Here is a 20,870-nt window from a genome sequence, read left to right on the forward strand (position 1 = left end):
CACATATATGTCATATATATTTTTATTTGTGATACACGTACATATACATATTTACATACATGTGCTTAATCACAATTAGTTTTTCTATATCATGGCAGTAGTATCGGGGAAGTATCTGTGTGCCGTCACTCTGCCATAAAAGTGTGTTTGATAAAGTGCCAAATCTATTTCGCCCAACACTATTTCGTCGAATAATTAAAATGCATCAACTGCAGACGTTTATTGCCAAGAATTTCCAAAAATAATCAAGTAAATACATACATAAGTTTACATATTTACACATGTGGACGTAGATATAAATCTAGAAGATATATGTGTGGATGTAAATTATTGACTGCATGCGCCATAAAATTGTAATTGCAATGTGCGTATTGGCATACCCTGTAGGAAAAACGCACTCAATTAATTTGTAGTATGCTTCAGTTTTTTACACGATCTTTTCTACTTTTAATGTAAGGAAGAAAGAATTGTCAATTGACGTTATATTCATTCGCTTTATAAGCAGAGTTTCGAACGCGTCCAAAGTAGACTAAACTCCAGTAGAGCACGATGAAATAATAAAAATAATTTAATAATTATTCTTGTCTAGGATTTTGAAAAAATCGATTTTTTTTTGCATATCTTGAAAGTTTAGACTTTCAAAAATATGACCTTGGAAGGATTTTTCAAAATTCGACTTATTTTCGGAGATACAGCCGATTTTGTGACGTGGCGTCCGTGTTCACTAGAATTGTCTCCTATATAATTGTCCCCCTTATGGGAAAGTTCTCCATTTATTTCTGATCAATTTCTTTCTGAATTTTTTCATTATTTTTTCAAATTAACCCTGCTGCTACGAACCTCTTTGCCATTCAAGGCGACACATTCACAATGTATGCTTTCAGTTTATTTACCATAAACTGTTGCCACTTAGGTGAACATTCTCTGCTTCCAAGTTGAAAAATTTGCCTGGCTAAAACACAACTCCCTACAGGGTGCATACAACCAAACATTGTATTGATGTTTTTACAAGAACTCACATCCACACACTTTTCTGTACATATGTGTGTGTGTTGCTGGTGTGTGAGCAAAGGTGTTTTGTATGGCCCATAAAGGTTTGTTTGTAAACATTTCACATTACACGCCTAAATATTTGCTCATCCATAAAGTAGGTGTATATTTAGAGGAAGAAGAAGCTAAAATAAAGAAAAACTTGTGTGCATTTTAGATAAAAGTGCCCGTGGAAATTCATCAAAATGCATGCAAAGTACGTAATTTAATCATTTTCGTTTCAACTTTAGCATTTGGTTTCAAAATTTTCGAAATATCTGCTAAATTATTAAGTGAACTTAAATCGTCAATATACAATACGAAAGCAATTTCGAAATCGACATTAAAAATCAAAATTTTATAGTGATTTTTAGTTGCACAAATTTGGCGAAGACATTGGCAATTTATGGTTATGTTCAAAAATATATATCGATATATTTGAGAATATCGATTACCGATATAAATTTAATGGTTATATGTGTTATCATTGTTGTGGCAAAATTCTATCGAGTTAACCAATTTGGCGAAGACTTTGGTAATTTATCGATGTTTTCAAAAATATACATATATCGATGTATTTGAGATTATCGATTAACGATATAAATTAAATTTTTATATGTGTTGTTGTTGTGACAGAATTCCATCGAGTTAACTAATTTGGCGAAAGCATTGAGAATTTATCGATACTTTCAAAAATATATATCGATATATTTTAGAATATCGATTACCGATATAAATTAAACTTTTATATGGGTTGTTGTTGTGACAGAATTCTATCAAGTTAACTAATTTAGCGAAATCATTGAGAATTTATCGATACTTTCAAAAATATATGTATATCGACATATTTGAGAATATCGATTAAAGATATAAATTAAATTTTTATTGTCTTATATATAGATATAAATTAAAACCGATTGTCTTACGGTTTTTTTTACAATTATCAATATCATTGGTCGGTATACATTATATCCAAAAGTCATAAAAGCCGATATATTTCTAATACCGGTTTTCTGGTTTTATATAATATATGAAAATAATACCGTTAGCTTTCTAAAGCAATAATAACATAACTCCTAAATTTTATATTTCGGTAAGTCAGCAATTCGCCTTGTGACCAATCCAAGTTTGTTCAGGCATTTAATTTCTATTCTTGTCAGCTCGATGAGTTAACTGAAGGTGTGTGCTCCCAATTGTTTAGGCCTTGACTTCGCACACGCGGTACTATCAAGAAGGAATATAAATGTTGTTGTTTGTTAAGATGTTTCCATCACGTCTTCTTACAGCATGGACGCCGTTAGGACAACGGATTCCCACAACCAGGGAGAAACCAGCCTTACTAAGAGGAAGGATCGATTTCGATCGACCATCGGCCAAAAGGATCTTATGACAGTGAATGAAGCGGTAGTGGGCAAGCGTTGATCAAACTCCCTCGAAGCTCAGCTGTTTACATAGTCTTTCAGCCTGAAAGGAGCCACATCGCTGAACGAAATATGGCTCGGAAACATTGGACCATCTCACCCATAGAGGGAGGAGATGTCGCTTGGGAAGATCGTGCAGCTGCAGTTCTTGCACAAGCTATATTTTGTACGCTTTCAAGTTAGGTTCCCAAGGTAAAATGTGCACGCCCGCTCGAGATGCCGCTATATGTTCTTCACTGCGTGCTAGACGTGGTCCACTCGATCGAATATTATCCAATAATGAATGAATATGCTTACTAGGCCGCGCGAAATACATTCTTCTTTACAGAACATGAATTTTCCTAATAAAGTTGAACGATTTGTAAACTTAACAAAAATAATATGACAGCTTGACACGGCTCACGCGTGTTCTGTTAAGAAAAGCTTATTGAAAAAAGCTATGTCTACTAGGATCATCCGTTGTACAGGAAGTGTGCCAATATTGACCATTTATTTTATTGCCACGTATTTCTATTTAAAAATTTTCCGAAACGCTTTCGTAATCACATAGTAAAAATAATTAGCGAACAACCGAATTCTGTTATTTAGTTGCTAACATATTTATTGTCCACACACAACACACACACACTTACTCTTCACATGCATACATATGTACATACATAAATACATGCGAATTTGTAAGCTGAACGTAAAAATGCTAAATATTTGAATAAATCGAAATAAAGCTAATTCGGAGAAAATCCAAATTAAACTAAAATCAAATAAGCTGTTTACATTTTCTCTTTTTTTACGTGTTTTCGTTTTGCAACTCAATTAATGAAAACATTGCCAGCGTGTAAAACGAAAACAAAGTAAAAATTTATGTGAGAAAAATTTTCCAAAATTTTTTAAAGCCTCTATATCGCATTATAATCATTCTGTTGTGAAGTGTGAACAGAAATTATAGAATGAATTTTAAAAATAGCACTTGAGCTGTAATAAAATCATCAAATATAATTTAATAAAATGACTAAAGAAAAATGCAAAATTTTCCAAATGCACTTTTTTAAATATTTGAAATATTATAATTAAGTAAAAACTCAAAAAATCTATAAACAACAATTTACAACTTTAAATGCAATCACAATAATGCAACGACTCATGCGGAAATATGTATCCATATTTAAATATATATTTACCTCAAGCGCTTGTCATTTATGTGCATTACTTAACTCAACTCGGCGGCAATATTTCAGCGGCCAACACTGAATAACTCATTAAATCATATTAATTTCAAATTTCGACACATAATCAGTGGCCATAATATTAATTTCGCTGCGCCGCAGCTTTGTTTATTATAAATATTACCGTGCTTGTTTGTGCATAGGAAACGCGTATGTTGCCATGGCGTATGAGTAATTTATTTATTTGGGCAATAAATGGACATAATTCAATGCGCCAATGCAATTTCAAATGCTTATACCGAAATTGAGGTTTTATTTATATTATTTTATTAATATGCAAGTACGTATGTATTTGATGAGTTTATGTTTATGCATTTACTAGGGTGTGCAGAATGCCTTTTGGACAGAAATAGGAATCGATATTTTTGGACCACAACAGGAAACGGCAGTTTGACACTTCCTTTTCACTATTTTTTATACTCTCGCAACAAAGTTGCTAAGGAGAGTACTATAGTTTTGTTCACATAACGGTTGTTTGTAAGTCCTAAAACTGAAAGAGTCAGAAGTAGGGTTATATAAACCAAAGTGATCAGGGTGACGAGTAGAGTTGAAATCCGGATGTCTGTCTGTCCGTCCGTCCGTGCAGTTTGCTAGGGTCTCAATGATTTCGGAATGGAAACAAATAGAAAATCAGTTGACTCATTGTGGTTCTCTGTTGGACTTTTGGTCCTCAGGCCAACTTAGAAACCTTATTTCATAAGGGTTCTATGGAACTTTTCGCTCTCTGCAAGGTTGAACTTGCAATGGCTGTTGGTGTTCAAGCTGAACACTTTTCGATCAGGTTCATGCAGTAAGACTGAACATCTTACCGGATGCCAACCGTATTAGCTGTTTCGAAGAAGGTGAGATAGACATATCAACTCTTCCTCCTAAATTGTCCCGCTTTTTCCAGCATAAGCTAAAAATACCCTCGATTACATAATTTTGGATTAATTCATTCAGGTGAAACAGCCGATATAGAAATAAAACATCTAGGCAGATTTGTTAGGTTCAGGACCTTTTTGCCGATAGCAAATATACACCAATCAGAGATTTGTCGTAGAGATTCACAAAGCACCGCACTTAACAGTCTAAGTGTGATTATCCGTTCGGTAGAACATTCATCTAACCTAACCTTTATTTTTGTTTAACAAATTGATAGCTGTTTCGAAACCTCAGACAATAAGTAAATCCACAGTTTGAAAATAATAAAACTTTTGCACGAATAATGTATTTAGTGTGTTGCACCTTGTGATCCAAAATTTTTTAAATCCAATAAAAACTGTTCAAGCCCCTAGGAACCGAATATTTAGATCTCGGTACCTATAGTTGACTTTTGATCGAAAATGTCGGTCAATATGTGATACATATAACTGAAGTTAAGGTATAATCCTGCTGTTATAATGAAATTTTTGTATGTCTAAAATGGGTTGAATCGGACCAATACTTCCATCATCCAACATCAAGATTTTCGAACTTCCGGGTGACTTTGTACCGCATCGGCCAATAAGTGAGTTATCCCAATGGAAATAAGAGAACGTGTTTTATTCATAGCAGTGTAATTCTGTGCCTAAAATAGATAAATTTTAGCGAAAACTTTGCCTAGTCCTTATAGTATATCTAATAACAGTATTTTCGAACATCCGACTGACTTTACTCTAAATGATTGGTTTTACACCTTAAACTACATATTTACCTGGTTTTGATTCTTGCAAGTTGCAAGAGTACAAAATATTCGGTTGCACCCGAAATTAGCCCTTCCTTACATGTTTTAAATATTATTATTTTTCTTTAATTTCATGGCAACGCTTCTTTAGTATATTCTTTGTACTCGTACACTTCCCAGTTTAACCAAAAAGTGTAATTGCCCTTAATAAAGTGAAATTTACGATTAAAGCATTTGCTATAAAAGCCAAAAAAATTCCAAAATTCAATGGGGCCTTAAGATCGCTTTTCATTTCGGATTATTCGGACTCAGAATAACTTAACCACAAACAACGCTTTATAAGTGTTCACCTTTTTTGGGTTCATCAGATTATTGTATAATTCAAATTTCAAAATTTTTCGCAAAAGAAATTCTGTGATAATTTTCTATTAAAAATCAGCTTTTGTGAGGTTCTTAGATACACAACTACCTAGCTGAATCTCTTGAAGTCATCAGGAAGAACATTTGACAAGATTTCAGCCAGTATTGCCGAAGTATAATATCGGGTTATCTAATTAAAGGTATTTTTTTCAATAGACAACCAGAATAGATTCAAGAACTGCTATTTCATCTGGAAAAAAACAACGGTTTGGTGTGGTTTGTAAGCCGTTGGTGGTCAATTTCGACCGTTGAAGCTCGTGATCTCGGCGACATTTGGTTGCAACAAGACGGCGCCACTTCTTACACATCGCATATCGCATCAACCAATGGATATTTTGAGAGAACACTTTAGGGAGCAAAACATTTCACCAACATTTCATTGGCCACCATGATCAGGTGATAACACACCGTTAGATTTTTGCCTATGCGGACAATTCCACTTCGATTCAGACCATGGAGAAAAACATCCAAACATTACCAGTCGAAATACTCAAACCAGTCGTCAAGAATTAGACTCAACGGATAAACCATCTGAGAGATAGCCGCGACCAAAGTTTGAAAGAGATAATCTTCAAAAACTAAATGCCAAAGAATGTTTTTTTCGAATGATAATAAACATTGCCCATTAATTTTTTTTTTTTTGGTTTTACTCTAGAAAAGTAGGGAACCTCAAATTGAAAACTGAAATTAAATGAGCTACCGCGTCTGATATGATATATTTACATAATAAATAAACCAGTTGAGAATTATAAATTGAACGTAAGAAATAGTTTATTTTACCAATTTAAAATGTTTCTCCACAAAAAAAGTTCGTTTATTGCCGGTGAGTTAAAACGATTCATATCTCTGTCACTAATTTAACCATTTAACAAGTAAGGAAGGGCTAAGTTCGGGTGTCACCGAACGTTTATACTCTCGCATGATAATGTGATAATCGAGATTTCATTATCCGTCATTTACATATTTTTCAAATACCGTATTTGTGTAAAGTTTTATTCCGCTATTATCATTGGTTCCTAATGTATATATTATACAGAGAAGGCATCAGATGGAATTCAAAATAGCGTTATATTGGAAGAAGGCGAGGTTGTGAACCGATTTCACCCATATTTCGTACATGTCATCAGGGTGTTAAGAAAATATTATGTACCGAATTTCATTGAAATCGATTTAGTAGTTCCTGAGATATGGTAATTGGTCCATAAGTGGGCGATGCCACGCCCATTTTCAATTTTTAAAAAAATCCTGGGTGCAGCTTCCTTCTGCCATTTCTTCCGTAAAATTTAGTGTTTCTGACGTTTTTTGTTAGTCGGTTAACGCACTTTTAGTGATTTTCAACATAACCTTTGTATGGGAGGTGGGCGTGGTTATTATCCGATTTCTTTCATTTTTGAACTGTATATGGCAATGCCTGAAGGAAACGACTCTATAGAGTTTGGTTGACATATCGGGTGATTTTTTTGAGGTTAGGATTTTCATGCATTAGTATTTGACAGATCACGTGGGATTTCAGACATGGTGTCAAAGAGAAAGATGCTCAGTATGCTTTGACATTTCATCATGAATAGACTTACTAACGAGCAACGCTTGCAAATCATTGAATTTTATTACCAAAATCAGTGTTCGGTTCGAAATGTGTTTCGCGCTTTACGTCCGATTTATGGTCTACATAATCGACCAAGTGAGCAAACAATTAATGCGATTGTGACCAAGTTTCGCACTCAGTTTACTTTATTGGACATTAAACCAACCACACGAATGCGTACAGTGCGTACAGAAGAGAATATTGCGTCTGTTTCTGAGAGTGTGGCTGAAGACCGTGAAATGTCGATTCGTCGCCGTTCGCAGCAATTGGGTTTGTGTTATTCGACCACATGGAAGATTTTACGCAAAGATCTTGGTGTAAAACCGTATAAAATACAGCTCGTGCAAGAACTGAAGCCGAACGATCTGCCACAACGTCGAATTTTCAGTGAATGGGCCCTAGAAAAGTTGGCAGAAAATCCGCTTTTTTATCGACAAATTTTGTTCAGCGATGAGGCTCATTTCTGGTTGAATGGCTACGTAAATAAGCAAAATTGCCGCATTTGGGGTGAAGAGCAACCAGAAGCCGTTCAAGAACTGCCCATGCATCCCGAAAAATGCACTGTTTGGTGTGGTTTGTACGCTGGTGGAATCATTGGACCGTATTTTTTCAAAGATGCTGTTGGACGCAACGTTACGGTGAATGGCGATCGCTATCGTTCGATGCTAACAAACTTTTTGTTGCCAAAAATGGAAGAACTGAACTTGGTTGACATGTGGTTTCAACAAGATGGCGCTACATGCCACACAGCTCGCGATTCTATGGCCATTTTGAGGGAAAACTTCGGAGAACAATTCATCTCAAGAAATGGACCCGTAAGTTGGCCACCAAGATCATGCGATTTAACGCCTTTAGACTATTTTTTGTGGGGCTACGTCAAGTCTAAAGTCTACAGAAATAAGCCAGCAACTATTCCAGCTTTGGAAGACAACATTTCCGAAGAAATTCGGGCTATTCCGGCCGAAATGCTCGAAAAAGTTGCCCAAAATTGGACTTTCCGAATGGACCACCTAAGACGCAGCCGCGGTCAACATTTAAATGAAATTATCTTCAAAAAGTAAATGTCATGAACCAATCTAACGTTTCAAATAAAGAACCGATGAGATTTTGCAAATTTTATGCGTTTTTTTTTAAAAAAGTTATCAAGCTCTTAAAAAATCACCCGATAGCTATAGTAGTTCCCGAGATATGTACAAAAAACTTAGTAGGGGCGGGGCCACGCTCACTTTTCCAAAACAACTCCGTCTGAATATGCCCCTCCCTAATACGATCCTTTGTGCCAAATTTCACTTTAATATCTTTATTTATGGCTTAGCTATGGCACTTTATAGGTTTTCGGTTTTCGCCATTTTGTGGGCATGGCAGTGGGCCGATTTTGCCCATCATCGAACTTAACCTTCTTATGGGGCCAAGAAATACGTTTACCAAGTTTCATCATGATATCTCAATTCTTACTCAAGTTACAGCTTGCACGTACAGACGAACGGACAGACGGACGGACGGACAGACAGACATCCGGATTTCAACTCTACTCGTCACCCTGATCACTTTGGTATATATAACCCTATATCTGACTCTTTTAGTTCTAGGACTTACAAACAACCGTTATGTGAACAAAACTATAGTACTCTCCTTAGCAACTTTGTTGCGAGAGTATAAAAAGTGTTCAACGTTATTAGGCTATTCGACCATTCACGGGTGTAACTCTAATAATAAAAATAGGCATTAGAAAGCCTTAGTTGCAGAATACCGTTCTGCCACATAATTTCTCTTTATCCTCTACATCAATCAGCTGTCTATGCCTGCAATTATAATGATCTAACCTCAAAATTGGAATTATGTCGACTCAGATAAATAATTAAAACAGTTTATTTATGTGTTTATATAAATTATGCGCAACAAACTAATTCAAATAAAATACATAAAAATATTTAAAATCTAAATATTCACAATTGTACTTACATTCATCTTCTCCGCCAGAAACTGGAACCGTTTCCAAATGTCACCTATGCATTTTGTACATTCTACGAAGATAATTTGATTGTCAGCCAAACCAGCTATCAGCTGATATTCTTCGCCTGCTCGTATCTGCTGCCGCTCATGGCAATTAGTGGTCTCTATGTGCGGATGATTATGCGTCTGTGGCATCAGGGCAGCGGCGTACAGATGTCTGTGAAATCGCAACGTGGCCGCAAGCGTGTCACACGTCTCGTTGTGGTTGTTGTTGTGGCATTCGCATCGCTATGGCTGCCAGTACAGGTGAGTACCGTTAATGCTACGCTGCGAGCATAATTTACGCTCTACAAATAAAATCACAACAACTAAATGCTTTTATATATGGATGTGTCATGTATTCTGCATGACTCACTTCAGCAATACTTTTGCAGAAGCTTTGCGGAGCTTCGTTTTGTTAAAAATTAAATATTATTTTTAGCAGAAATAACATGAATATATCTATGGTATAAGTAACTAGTACAAATATTGTATTTGCAAGAGTAACTATTCGCAGAATCGCATTTTTGGGTCTTCCAATTGGAACTAGTCCTGTGTTGGAAGGTTTAATATTGACATTTTGACACATAAAGTCAAATTTCGGTCAACCAAAGAGCCCAATAAATTTTGAAGAGCACAAAATAATGGGAATCAGACGTGGCAAATATAGTAGTAATAATTTGATTCCAGGTTGAAACTATAATGTATAAGATTATCAAAACCAAGCTCTCGAAGCTTCTGACGATTCCTTATCTATGCATATGGCCTGGCCTTTGTTTGAAGGAATACAATTCCTAACCGATTGAACATAGCCGGCCACACCTAAGCGGTTGCTTCCTTCAGACGGTTCAATTGCTGACAGCACATGCTCGAATTCAGAGCTTAGCCGTAGGAAAGCGGCACATGGTAGAGGATCCTCTGCCAATTCCACCAGAAACAAAGTAAAAGCTTCCTGATCGTTACACTTAGCTTAAGGGGTTACATTCTTCGGGTAAAAAACAGTCTTTTTTTTTTAAATGTTTTCAAATATAAAATATTAAATATTTTATATTTTTTTATTGTTACAAACATACACTATTAACAAAGAAATTCTGAATTTAAAAAAAAAAATACTTTAAACTCGGCCATTGCGACGACATTTCCGATAACCCCTCGGTAAAAATATGCACCCGCGTTGGCAGGATAACTCCTTAAAGAATCATCTGAAGTGAAAAAAAATACGTAATTTAGCTAAAATATTAACTTAGAACTTGGACGAAGTTAAAAAAAATTTAAATTGGATTTTTTGCAGATAGAAAAAAAATTAAAGTTTCAATGAAAATTTCGCGACATTTTTTTTCAAATAGTTCCAGTCGAAAAAAACGTTCTTCGTACAAGTCTTTAAGCATTTTATCTCAAAGACCTGTGTAAAATTTCATGCAGATCGGTTGAGTAGTTCTCGAGAAATCTTGCCAACTATCTTCAAAAATACAGTTTCGAAAAAAAGCGCGTTTAAAGACGGCGCACTTTGCCTAGCTAGCCTCGAGCGCACAAGTTCTCAAGGCTGTAACTCCGAAACTATTACTCGAATCAACTTGAAAATTTAGGACAATATTCTAGAGGTATAGTAGAATTTGATAAAACAATAAACAAATCGATTTTTTGAAACCCGTAATCCCATGTAGCCCCTTAACTACTGTTTGCTCGGGTCACCAATGATCTCTTTTGACTGTTTTTACTTGAGGTTCTCATAAGTGACCTACTTTTCGTCAACAGTAAATAACTGCTTCAGAAATGGATCGATTTTATTGCGATTGAGCAGCGATTCGCAGTTCAAAACTTGGCGCCTGAGCTTTTTGCGTTAACTTGTTTGGCATTCGTCGAACTTCTTTTTATACATAGCTTTATTTGAATGGTACCAAGCGACCTTGTGCCATGCTTGGTTAGAAACAAAGCCTAGACGAATGTCGAACACAACGACAATTATTTTTTGTCACTACCGTTAGCAGTGGGTCCTTCTAATCGTTCTGTATTTTTGAAAGCGAGAGCAACGGAACGGAATCGACCATACCGAAATTGCGCATGATTGATCCCTTTAACTATCAGAAGCATAAAACCACTTACATTACTAGCCACTTGACTAGCTTTTTTGCCATTGTCGTAAATTAACATATTTTTTCATTTCTTATGTCCCCATTTGACGCGTCTCCAAACAATATTGAGTCGAGCAATCACCACACCGTCTGAGAGTATTCTTTGATACGAAATCTTATGTCTTTAATGACATATTACGCAAGAAAAATAAAGGATTTATTTTTAATAGGCCAAAAATAAGTTTAAAATTATAAGATTTTCAAAAAAAGCTTTTCAAAAGGTGAGATAAATCGAAAATCTTTGCCCTGATACGCGTCATACTCGATAGAAACGAATAAGTTCTAAGTCTTACTATTTTTTGCCCACAGTAGTTTTGGGTATATAGAGCTAGATCAGGGTCTGGATTGATATCATTCAAAGCTATCTGGCGATCAAGCAAACATAATATACATTTATTGTATATATATTTATCGATATATAAAGTATAAAACGAAAATCACCTTATTGGGTATATTGGTTCTAGAAGAAGTATTGAAACGTCTTAATCCAATTTTAGCGACAAGCAATATTAATGTACGAAAAAAAATGTTCAGTAACATCAATAAAATTTCTCACATTTTAAACCGTATTTTCGGCTCAAAATCAGCCGTAGGTACACATATAAAAATAAATTTTTACTCACAGAAACTGTGTGTGTGTAAGCACCACAATTTTTCAAATAATCAGGGCGCTATTCTTGTTTGTATGCCCAACATTTTTTGAAAATAAAACATTAAATATTTATATGCACATAAAAACAATTTCATATATACCCACTCATATATAAATATACACAACTACAAGCATAACCGGCTGATTGCTGGCCAACCAATTCATTAAATGTCCTTTATTTCATTATAATTCCCCATTAATCCACTTTTAAATGCGTCCGCCTATTTACACTGCACTCCAATTTAAATCTTTTTATTTATTTCCACTCGCCCCCGCACACACTCATGCACCCGCCTCACCATTGGTCGTCGCTCATTATCACTGTACGCTTTTATCTCTCATTTCATGTGCCCTCAATCAGCTGATTTTGCTGCTGAAAACGCTCGGCATCTATCATTCGAACACGAAATTCAAACTTCTGCTGCAAGTCATCGCCCAAACGTTGGCCTACATGAGCTCCTGCATCAATCCGTTGCTGTATGCCTTCCTCTCCGACAACTTCCGCAAGGCTTTCTATAAGGTGAGTACCATCATTTGCTGCCGCACTTGATATTTATTATTTATTTATTCATAAATATTAATTGAATTAATTATAAGTAGAGTTGCATTTGTGCTGGCGTAAATATTGTCAGTATTTTTAAAATCCGAACTGCCGGCGATTTATGTCAATAAATATTCGTAAACAAATGTAGCTATTTGCATAACAAAGCGATTACTCACCATTATTCGCAGTCGGTTCGGCTTTATTATTATCGCCACTTTTCACGAGTACTTTTGTGGCAATACTTTTGCGGCTCTTCTTCACTAGGTCAGCATTTCATTTTGTTGAATTGATTGCAGCCACGAGGCTGTTTCTCTTTCTATTGCTGTTTGCTGTTATCGCCCTGTTTATTTCACTTCTATATGTGGCTTTGGATAAATAAGACGAAGTGCTGTTCAAATTTATTACTATAAAGCACAACAAATATTGCATTACATAGAATTTAGTTTATTATTTTCCATTTGTTGATATAAAAATAACGTAAAAATTATAGCTTATTTCTTCTATCGAAAAAGAAAAGTTTCCAAAAATGAAAAAAATGTGCTAATTAGGTTAATCAAGTAGGCCAATGAGCCACGCATAGGCCAGCATTGGTCCTTTGCAATACCAGATGGAGTTCAGTTTCTGGGTGCATGAGGAGTAGACATCCCTTAGGATGCTTGCGCTTGACGCGAAATTTAACGGACTCTGTTCTCTCACTATTGATATCTCTTCTAGTGTATCATACCGTGGGGACCACAGACGCTTACAGCATTACTCTAGACACTGCCTGCAGTCTCCTGATCTGTCAGGCCACTGACCAGTTAGTATTCCGATCATGTTCCCACCGTCTCTTCTATCGTGTGCCAATAGGAATATTGTGTAATTCCGATCTACTGTGTTGCACACGACTTTTGCAGTTTTGCACCCAAGTAGCTAATTCCATCGGATTTTAATTTTCTTTACCATGCATCTATCCACATCGTCGAATAAACAATGCTTGGGTTTCCCAACATTGATCACGTTTTCGGGTACACCATTCTTAACAATCTCCATTATTTCATTGCCTTCGATACCTTTGCGCCCTGCATCCAGTAGAAGTGACGTTTCTTGCTTCTGGCAACACTTTCCACTGCTGCTCTGCTTCTCAAAACACATCTGGTCGATATGCGATACGAGGTTACTGTCTTGATTGCTGCTTGGCTGTCTACGTAGATGTTGACTGTGGAATTGCCTGCAGGTGCATTAGCGACCAGTTCCCTTTTTTCGCAATAACAAAACCTTCGCTTGAAATATACTGCAGTGGTCCGGCAACTTAAAAGGTTGTCTTCAATAAATAAATTGTTTAAACTGAACCGAGCTCTGTTTGTTATCCTTTTGATAAATTGATATACTGAGCATCCTAACCACCTTGTACCTTATTTTCGGTGCGATTCTGGTTTGAGTATCGAACTAATATTTTTTAAATGCCTTCGCAGGCGAAGACTTTCTGCAATATACTTTGGTAGAACACTGTAATTTAATTTTTCCTTGATTTTTTATATAAGTTTAGTAGTCCATCAACTTTGCAACATCTCTCCATTCTATGATCTTCTGAAATCTTGGCATTAACTTATTCTGTTTAGAAGCGAGCATCTCTTCAAGATAGGCAAGGTATCATACTCGGCGTTGTAAATGAACTCCAAACAAGCTGGTATTGCGACTGAATTAAGGAGGTCAACGATGATCTTAAAGCAATGTCTTCATTCCTTTAACCAGAAAGCCAACCGTCAATTAAGGCCAACCGTAGCGCCCATACAAAGTCTCATTGCGTTAGATTATGCAAACAGGCAAATGCTAGACTTTTAGTAGGTAAATTGGATAAAATCATTTGGATACCCTGTCATATAGAAAGAAAAGGCCATTGAAAAGCTGATGAGCGGGCCTGCTTGGGGGCAGTTTGAGGCAAAATTCCCCTAAGCTGCCGCGATCCATTCAGCAGCTTCAAGAATTGTTGGATGCAATGGACCCTAGACAAACACCTCAGATCTTGGAACCCAAAGGCATACCACAAAGTTACTTTGTGCTAGTTTTGATGGTGCGGACGACCAAAAAGCTTCTACTTCTTGGCAATAGGAAGCTTAGTAACATTGTAAGGGTCATCACAGGGCATACATACCCTTAAGATCCCACCATCAGAAAAAGAGAAAAGTGGATTTGGTAAAATGTAGAGCAAGCACGGAGAGTGATGGGACGCTGGAACATAATCAATGCAAATATCCAGACATTAGCCAGATGAGAGGGAACATATTCCACGGCTACCAATACTCCAACTTAAGATATATTGGGCAGCTGGGATGGAAAAGAATAAGAAATTTCACCGAATTCACGGATTTGGTGGAAAAGGCTACTGGAAATAAGCATCTTCTCTGTGGTTCGCGAGGCTCTCTAGCCACGACTAACTCGAATAAATTACAACAGAAAAATGTAGACCAGTTTATGTCGTATCCAGCGTTCTTGGAGGCCATGCCACTGGCCCATAATGTGAGACAATGCGCTATCCGAAAGTTTTTTTCAATAAATTGATTGCTTTGTTGGCTGTATGGCATGTAACGCCGCCTTGAGGGAACCAAAGGTAGTCCACATCAATCCTCCAATTCAGGAACGAAAAAGTCCTTAAACATGTGTCTATAGCCACGAATAAATAAGAACCAATGATTCCATGAGCCCATAAAACACATGACATGAGCATGTAACGGCGTCTCAATAATGGTTTAAATTTTTGATTGACCTTCATAGCTGAACAAAATCTTCTTGTGAACGAACCGAACGTTCGACACGCTTTCGGCTTCATTTCTTGCACGAGTCGTTAATAGACCGATTATATTGCCTTCCGTAAAAGGAAACCCTATTTCAGTATCCAACGCAAGCCTTAAGGCAACTTTAATCCACTGCCCTCCCCAATAGTTGTGTTTAACAGATGTTAAGAGAACTGTCTCTCTAGGAAATCACACGCCTTTTAAAATCAACCTTTTTATATAATTTTTTCAGAAATTGGGTTAATATTAATCAATATGAAATTAAATGAAATCGTCTTCATTAAACTTTTTTAAAAAACTCGAAAATATAAGTGGGTCTGAAGACATATTTTTAGTTAATGATGACGTTGTATTCATATTTCCAAACTGACAATGTAATTATATATTTCTCAAAGAAATCCCTTAATTAATAAACTGTCAGAAATAGAAAACAAAGTATGTTGCGTTTCGTATTTTAAGAAACACAGATGTTAGAGCTCACAACTGCAAGGTCAACTACACAATTGCTTTGCTGGAATTTCTCACTACTTGCGCGGAATTTCCGTTGCGCAGAGGAAATTTCTGTCTTGTCTGTTTTGGAATAAGTTTGCTGGCATGTGCGGGGAATTACGCGAGCATTGAACTTGCAGTAGCCAAAGTATATACATATAGACCGATAGAAATATATTTAAATATGTTCTTATGCATATGTATATGTATGTATGTATGTAATGCCAATTACGCACTTGTATATTTTCGTAAATGGTGTTTCCAGACATTCCCGACTGCACAATTAAATAAAAATTAATATATGGTAATATATGCATATATATTTATGTATATATATTTATACGAGGGCTGCTATATATATTTCTGGCATCATAATGAAAATAGGAATATTTATCAACGAAAATGGTTTTATTGTTTTTCAAAATATTCTCCATCAAGATTTATACACTTTTGCATGCGCTCAAACCAATTTTCGAAGCACTTTTTCCACTCCGATTGAGACACCTCCAAAACATGGTTTTTGAATGCTTCAACAGCACCTTCTGGCGACGAAAATCGTTGACCACGCATTATTTTCTTGATGTGTGGGAATAAAAAGAAGTCATTGGGTGCCAAGTCAGGGCTGTACGGCGGATGACCCATCAATTCGACGTTTTGGCCGGTCAAAAAGGCGCTGGTTTGAGCCGATGTGTGAGAGCTCGCATTGTCATGGTGCACAATGATTCGTCTTCTCTTGTTCGTTTTTCGAATTTCTCCGAAGACTTCAGGCAAACAAATGGTGGTTTATCACTCAGAATTGACCGTACTACGTTGCTCAAGCAGAACAGTCGCCACATGACCAGTTTTGCCGAAGAAACAGGCGACCATTTGCTTCGAAGTGCTTCTTCCACGAACAACTTTCGTTGGATTTGGCTCGTCTTGGAAGACCCACACGGTCGATTGCTGTTTTGTTTCGGGCTCATACGCATAGATCCATGATTCGTCACCTGTGACGATCTTATAAACGTCTTTTGAAGCACTGCGATCGTATTTTTTCAGCATTTCCTTACACCAATACACACGAGCCTTCTATTGAGTGATTGTCAAATTGTGCGGGATCCAACGAGAACAAATCTTTTTTACGGCCAGGTGTTCATGCAATATCGAATGTATGCTGGTGGGAGAAATGCATAGGCATGCCTCTATCTGAAGGTATGTTACATGACGGTCTTGCATTATCAGTTCACGTACGGCATCGATGTTTTCTGGCACAACGGCTGTTTTTGGACGACCTTCACGGAATTCGTCTTTGAGCGAGCGTCGGCCACGATTGAATTCGTTGTACCAGTTTTTCGCAGTGCTATAGGATGGTGCTTCATAGCCATACAAGATTTTAGTTCATCGATGCACTCTTGTCGTGATAATCCACGTCGAAAGTTGTGAAAAATGATCGCACGAAAATGTTCACGAATTAATTCCATTTTTTGGCCGAGATGAATGTTTTAATTCCCTGTAAATAAAACAATTCACGATTAAATGACAAAACGTTCTGAGTGATGTTATGCTAGAAAATGTCAAACTTTCCAATGGAAATGTCAGATTGCACCTGGCAACACTTATTGTTGCCTAGGCCAGAAATATATATAGCAGCCTCCGTATATATATCATTATTATATCCGTCTGTATAAGCCCTGCTACTCATTGCCGTCTATTTGTGGCCCCATTATTTTCATTATTTTCACACAATATCACAATTTGGCAAATTTTTCTGATTGACGTATCGCATTCACGATCTGTTTAAACGTTTTTAATTGATTTGTGTGCGGCGTTAAATGAAATAGCGTGTGAAAGATATATTTAATTGCAAATAAATGAAAATATTCAGACAAGAATGGCAACTGGCATCAAACGGTGCTTCTTCGCGGCGGTCGATCGCTGGACGGCCGCGCGGAGTGGCAATTGGAAAAGAAATAAAAATCTTTAGAAAGATATAAATAAATAGACTTGTAATGGCAATAAATTATGAAGGCGATCTAATGCGTAAGATCTGTAATGTAAACAACTGTGTGTGTATAAATATAGTTCATTTTTAGAATAGAGTAATTGGTTTTGAAAATGATACATTTAGTATACATCTAGTGTTTTTTCGTGTTTTTAATTAAAGTATATTTCAGATAAAAATGGTTGAAATTGAAATGTTCAAGACGCGAATTAAATATCCTTGGTAATGCCTGTTTTCTATAGATATAATTTTCAATGAGACGACCTGTGGTGGTCTTTTAGGTCGTGGAGTCTATTTTTAGTGTGGCTATGGAAGTCGCTTGTCAACGCAATTAAGCTTTGGCAGGGAAAATTTTTCGGGCAATTGCTCAAATGTCATGATCAAATGATGAGGAGTAATCTAGGAAGCATACTTACATAAAATAAAATTCAAATTTCTATTTGTTTGCCGATAGAAACTGACCAGGCTTATGAATGAAAATTACTTTTCGTACCTGGCGATGGTTTCTTGAAACACCGTTGTCCGTCGAGGACCGCTTCTTCTTATTCTCTTTACTATCGTAAACATCGCTGCAGTGGTCATAGCCGAGTTTATGACAGCGCAGAGGCTGTTGTTTCCTTTTCATTGGAAGTATTTTTTTTTTACGTGGCGGGTTCCAAACCTAGGGCAGAATCCTTAAATTAAATATTTTATTAGAATTTACTATTGTTAGAAACATACACTAATAATAAGAAATTCTGAAATTGTTGGAAAAAAATATTTTAGACTAGGCCATTGCGACGTCATTTCCAGTGATCCTTCGGAAAAAAGATCCTTATTGAAGATCATTAAAGTTCTCGAAAAGCCAACACTTCAAAAACACATTTAGATAAAAACGCCTTTAAAGAAAACTAGCTACTCGAAGAAAAGGCTGTAAAAACTAACGGAAAACTTGAAAATTTAGAAACAAAAAAAATTGAAATTTAATCAGAAAAAAAATTCGCGACATTTTTTTAAACTTTCAAATAAACCCTTGTAAAGTTCGGAAAAAAAACTCAAATTACCTTACCAGAATAAAATGATAAACTTGAAGAGGGTTATAGTTCTCGAAAAAGCCCTCCAATTCTTCAAAAATCTATATTTTGAGAAAAATCGCCTTTAAAGACGATATATAAGCCTAGCTAGCCTCAGAGCGAACAATTTGGTAATTCGTTTGTTGATACTTCGTTAACAGGCTTAACTGTGAACATACTTTTTGTTCTACCCCTGCAGTATGATAAATTTTTTTCCGAAACAGCTGATTCAATTTTATTTAAGAGTAAAAATGCCTCAACAAAGTGCAAAATCAAAAATTGTCAGTCATTTAATTGAAAAAATGTGGAGCAGATAAATTTATTACTGGTAAACCCTTTAAATTGATGTAAGAGGAGCAGGAGAACAGCTGTTGTGATATTACCGAGTAACGAAACAATTATCAAGCTTACCAGATGGATAGTTCGTTACTCGGTAGAACGATAGTCTGGCAATTTTACAAAAACAAAAATACATGTAAAAAACTACCGAATAACGACAAAGGAGTTAACAAGGCTGGTCTGAATACCCCTAATGTATATGATAATGCTGAAAAGCCCAACAGCCCTGTCAAATGTGTGATAATGAGAGTTAATATCCACCAATATCAAGGTCGCTAGAGAAGTCGTCGCACTTGGAGATTAAAAGAAGGTTTTGATAAAAAAAAATACTTTGGGTTTTACCTCACAAGCTGCGTAACTGCGAAGCTTAGAAATCTCTGCTGTTGCTCTGCGCAAAAATCTGTTGATGCCTTTTAATCGGCGTCAAATTTATTTGTGAAGTTTTGAAATGAAATTTCGGTCCCTCGTGAGTTTTTTGGGTAATATAGCGGCAATATGGATTGCATTCAGAGAGTTTCATGAGCTGTAATGTTGCTGCATATTTTCATATTGCTTAGATCTAGAGTCAGCGAAATAAGGACAATTCATTTTGACCGCTAAACAATCGTGAGTTTTTAGTTTGGAGCACTCTGAAAAAATCACTGTTTGTGTTCTTTCCTTGATACTTACAGATTTAAATGCTCTGTGGTTTCAGCAAAGAAGATATGAGAGAACGTTGCTCAGTTGCCCGAAAAATATTTCTGTTTTACGCGATAACTCATATGGAACTATTGATGAGTATATGCGCTCTCAAACTACAATTCTTTCTTATTGAAAAAATTGAATGTAATGCAATGTCATACAACCCTCTGAATATAGTATATTTTAGATAGAACGACTTGACAAAAATATTGTTTCCTAAACTTTTGAAAAACCACATTTATTTCCTCTTTATGAAATACCTTCTACCTTTGTGCTCAAAGTTTTCACCCTTAAATCCACTTTAAATGTTTTACGAATACTTGGAAGACCGAAGAAGTTTAAATACTAATTAAAAATTGCATAAAATATCTCGCCAAGTAATCCCTGGAAATTACAAAATTTCCCAACCCAAAAGAGACACCGGAACGCCACCAAAATGACACAGATTCTTTTCAATCATCATGCCATAAGAACAACTTCAGCAATTAAAAACAAATTTAAATTTCCACCGAACTCCTTGCCCGGCTTTTTGGAAAAATATAACCGTCATATTTGTATTTAACGCCAACAGCTTACAACAAGCACGTGCAAATGCCAATATGATACATACAAACATTTTAAGCCAGCTGCTGGCAGGTAAATGATTGCTGTCAACAAGCGCCACTGCGGACAACGGCAACGAAAGTGAACCTACAAAAAGCCAAAAAGGAATCGAAATACTCTCAAGACGCAGGACGGAATCATATATGAAATTGGGTTATGCGAAGGAAGAGTGGAAAAGGCCTGAGTTGATGAAGAAAAAAAGACGCTTCACTCGTGGAGATTTTATTGAAATTCTTTATGTGTATGCATGTATACAAGTATATTAAAGTATGTGTATGTGGAATATTAAGGGTAAAAGTGGCAACGCT

The 20,870-nt window shown here is 36.2% G+C and overlaps 1 protein-coding gene across 3 annotated transcripts in view; it reads left to right on the forward strand.

Moving 5' to 3' along the window:
* The window catches only part of LOC126750968 (allatostatin-A receptor), a 60,710-nt gene that overhangs the window by 20,542 nt on the left and 19,298 nt on the right, over positions 1-20,870 (forward strand). For all 3 annotated transcript variants that reach the window (XM_050460847.1, XM_050460844.1, XM_050460846.1), the window contains exons 3-4: positions 9,304-9,582; positions 12,461-12,619. In XM_050460847.1, coding sequence (XP_050316804.1) covers positions 9,304-9,582; positions 12,461-12,619 — 438 coding nt within the window. The remainder of the gene's footprint in view (positions 1-9,303; positions 9,583-12,460; positions 12,620-20,870) is intronic.

This window comes from Bactrocera neohumeralis, chromosome 2, assembly GCF_024586455.1.
Source record: "Bactrocera neohumeralis isolate Rockhampton chromosome 2, APGP_CSIRO_Bneo_wtdbg2-racon-allhic-juicebox.fasta_v2, whole genome shotgun sequence".
NCBI lineage: Eukaryota > Metazoa > Arthropoda > Insecta > Diptera > Tephritidae > Bactrocera > Bactrocera neohumeralis.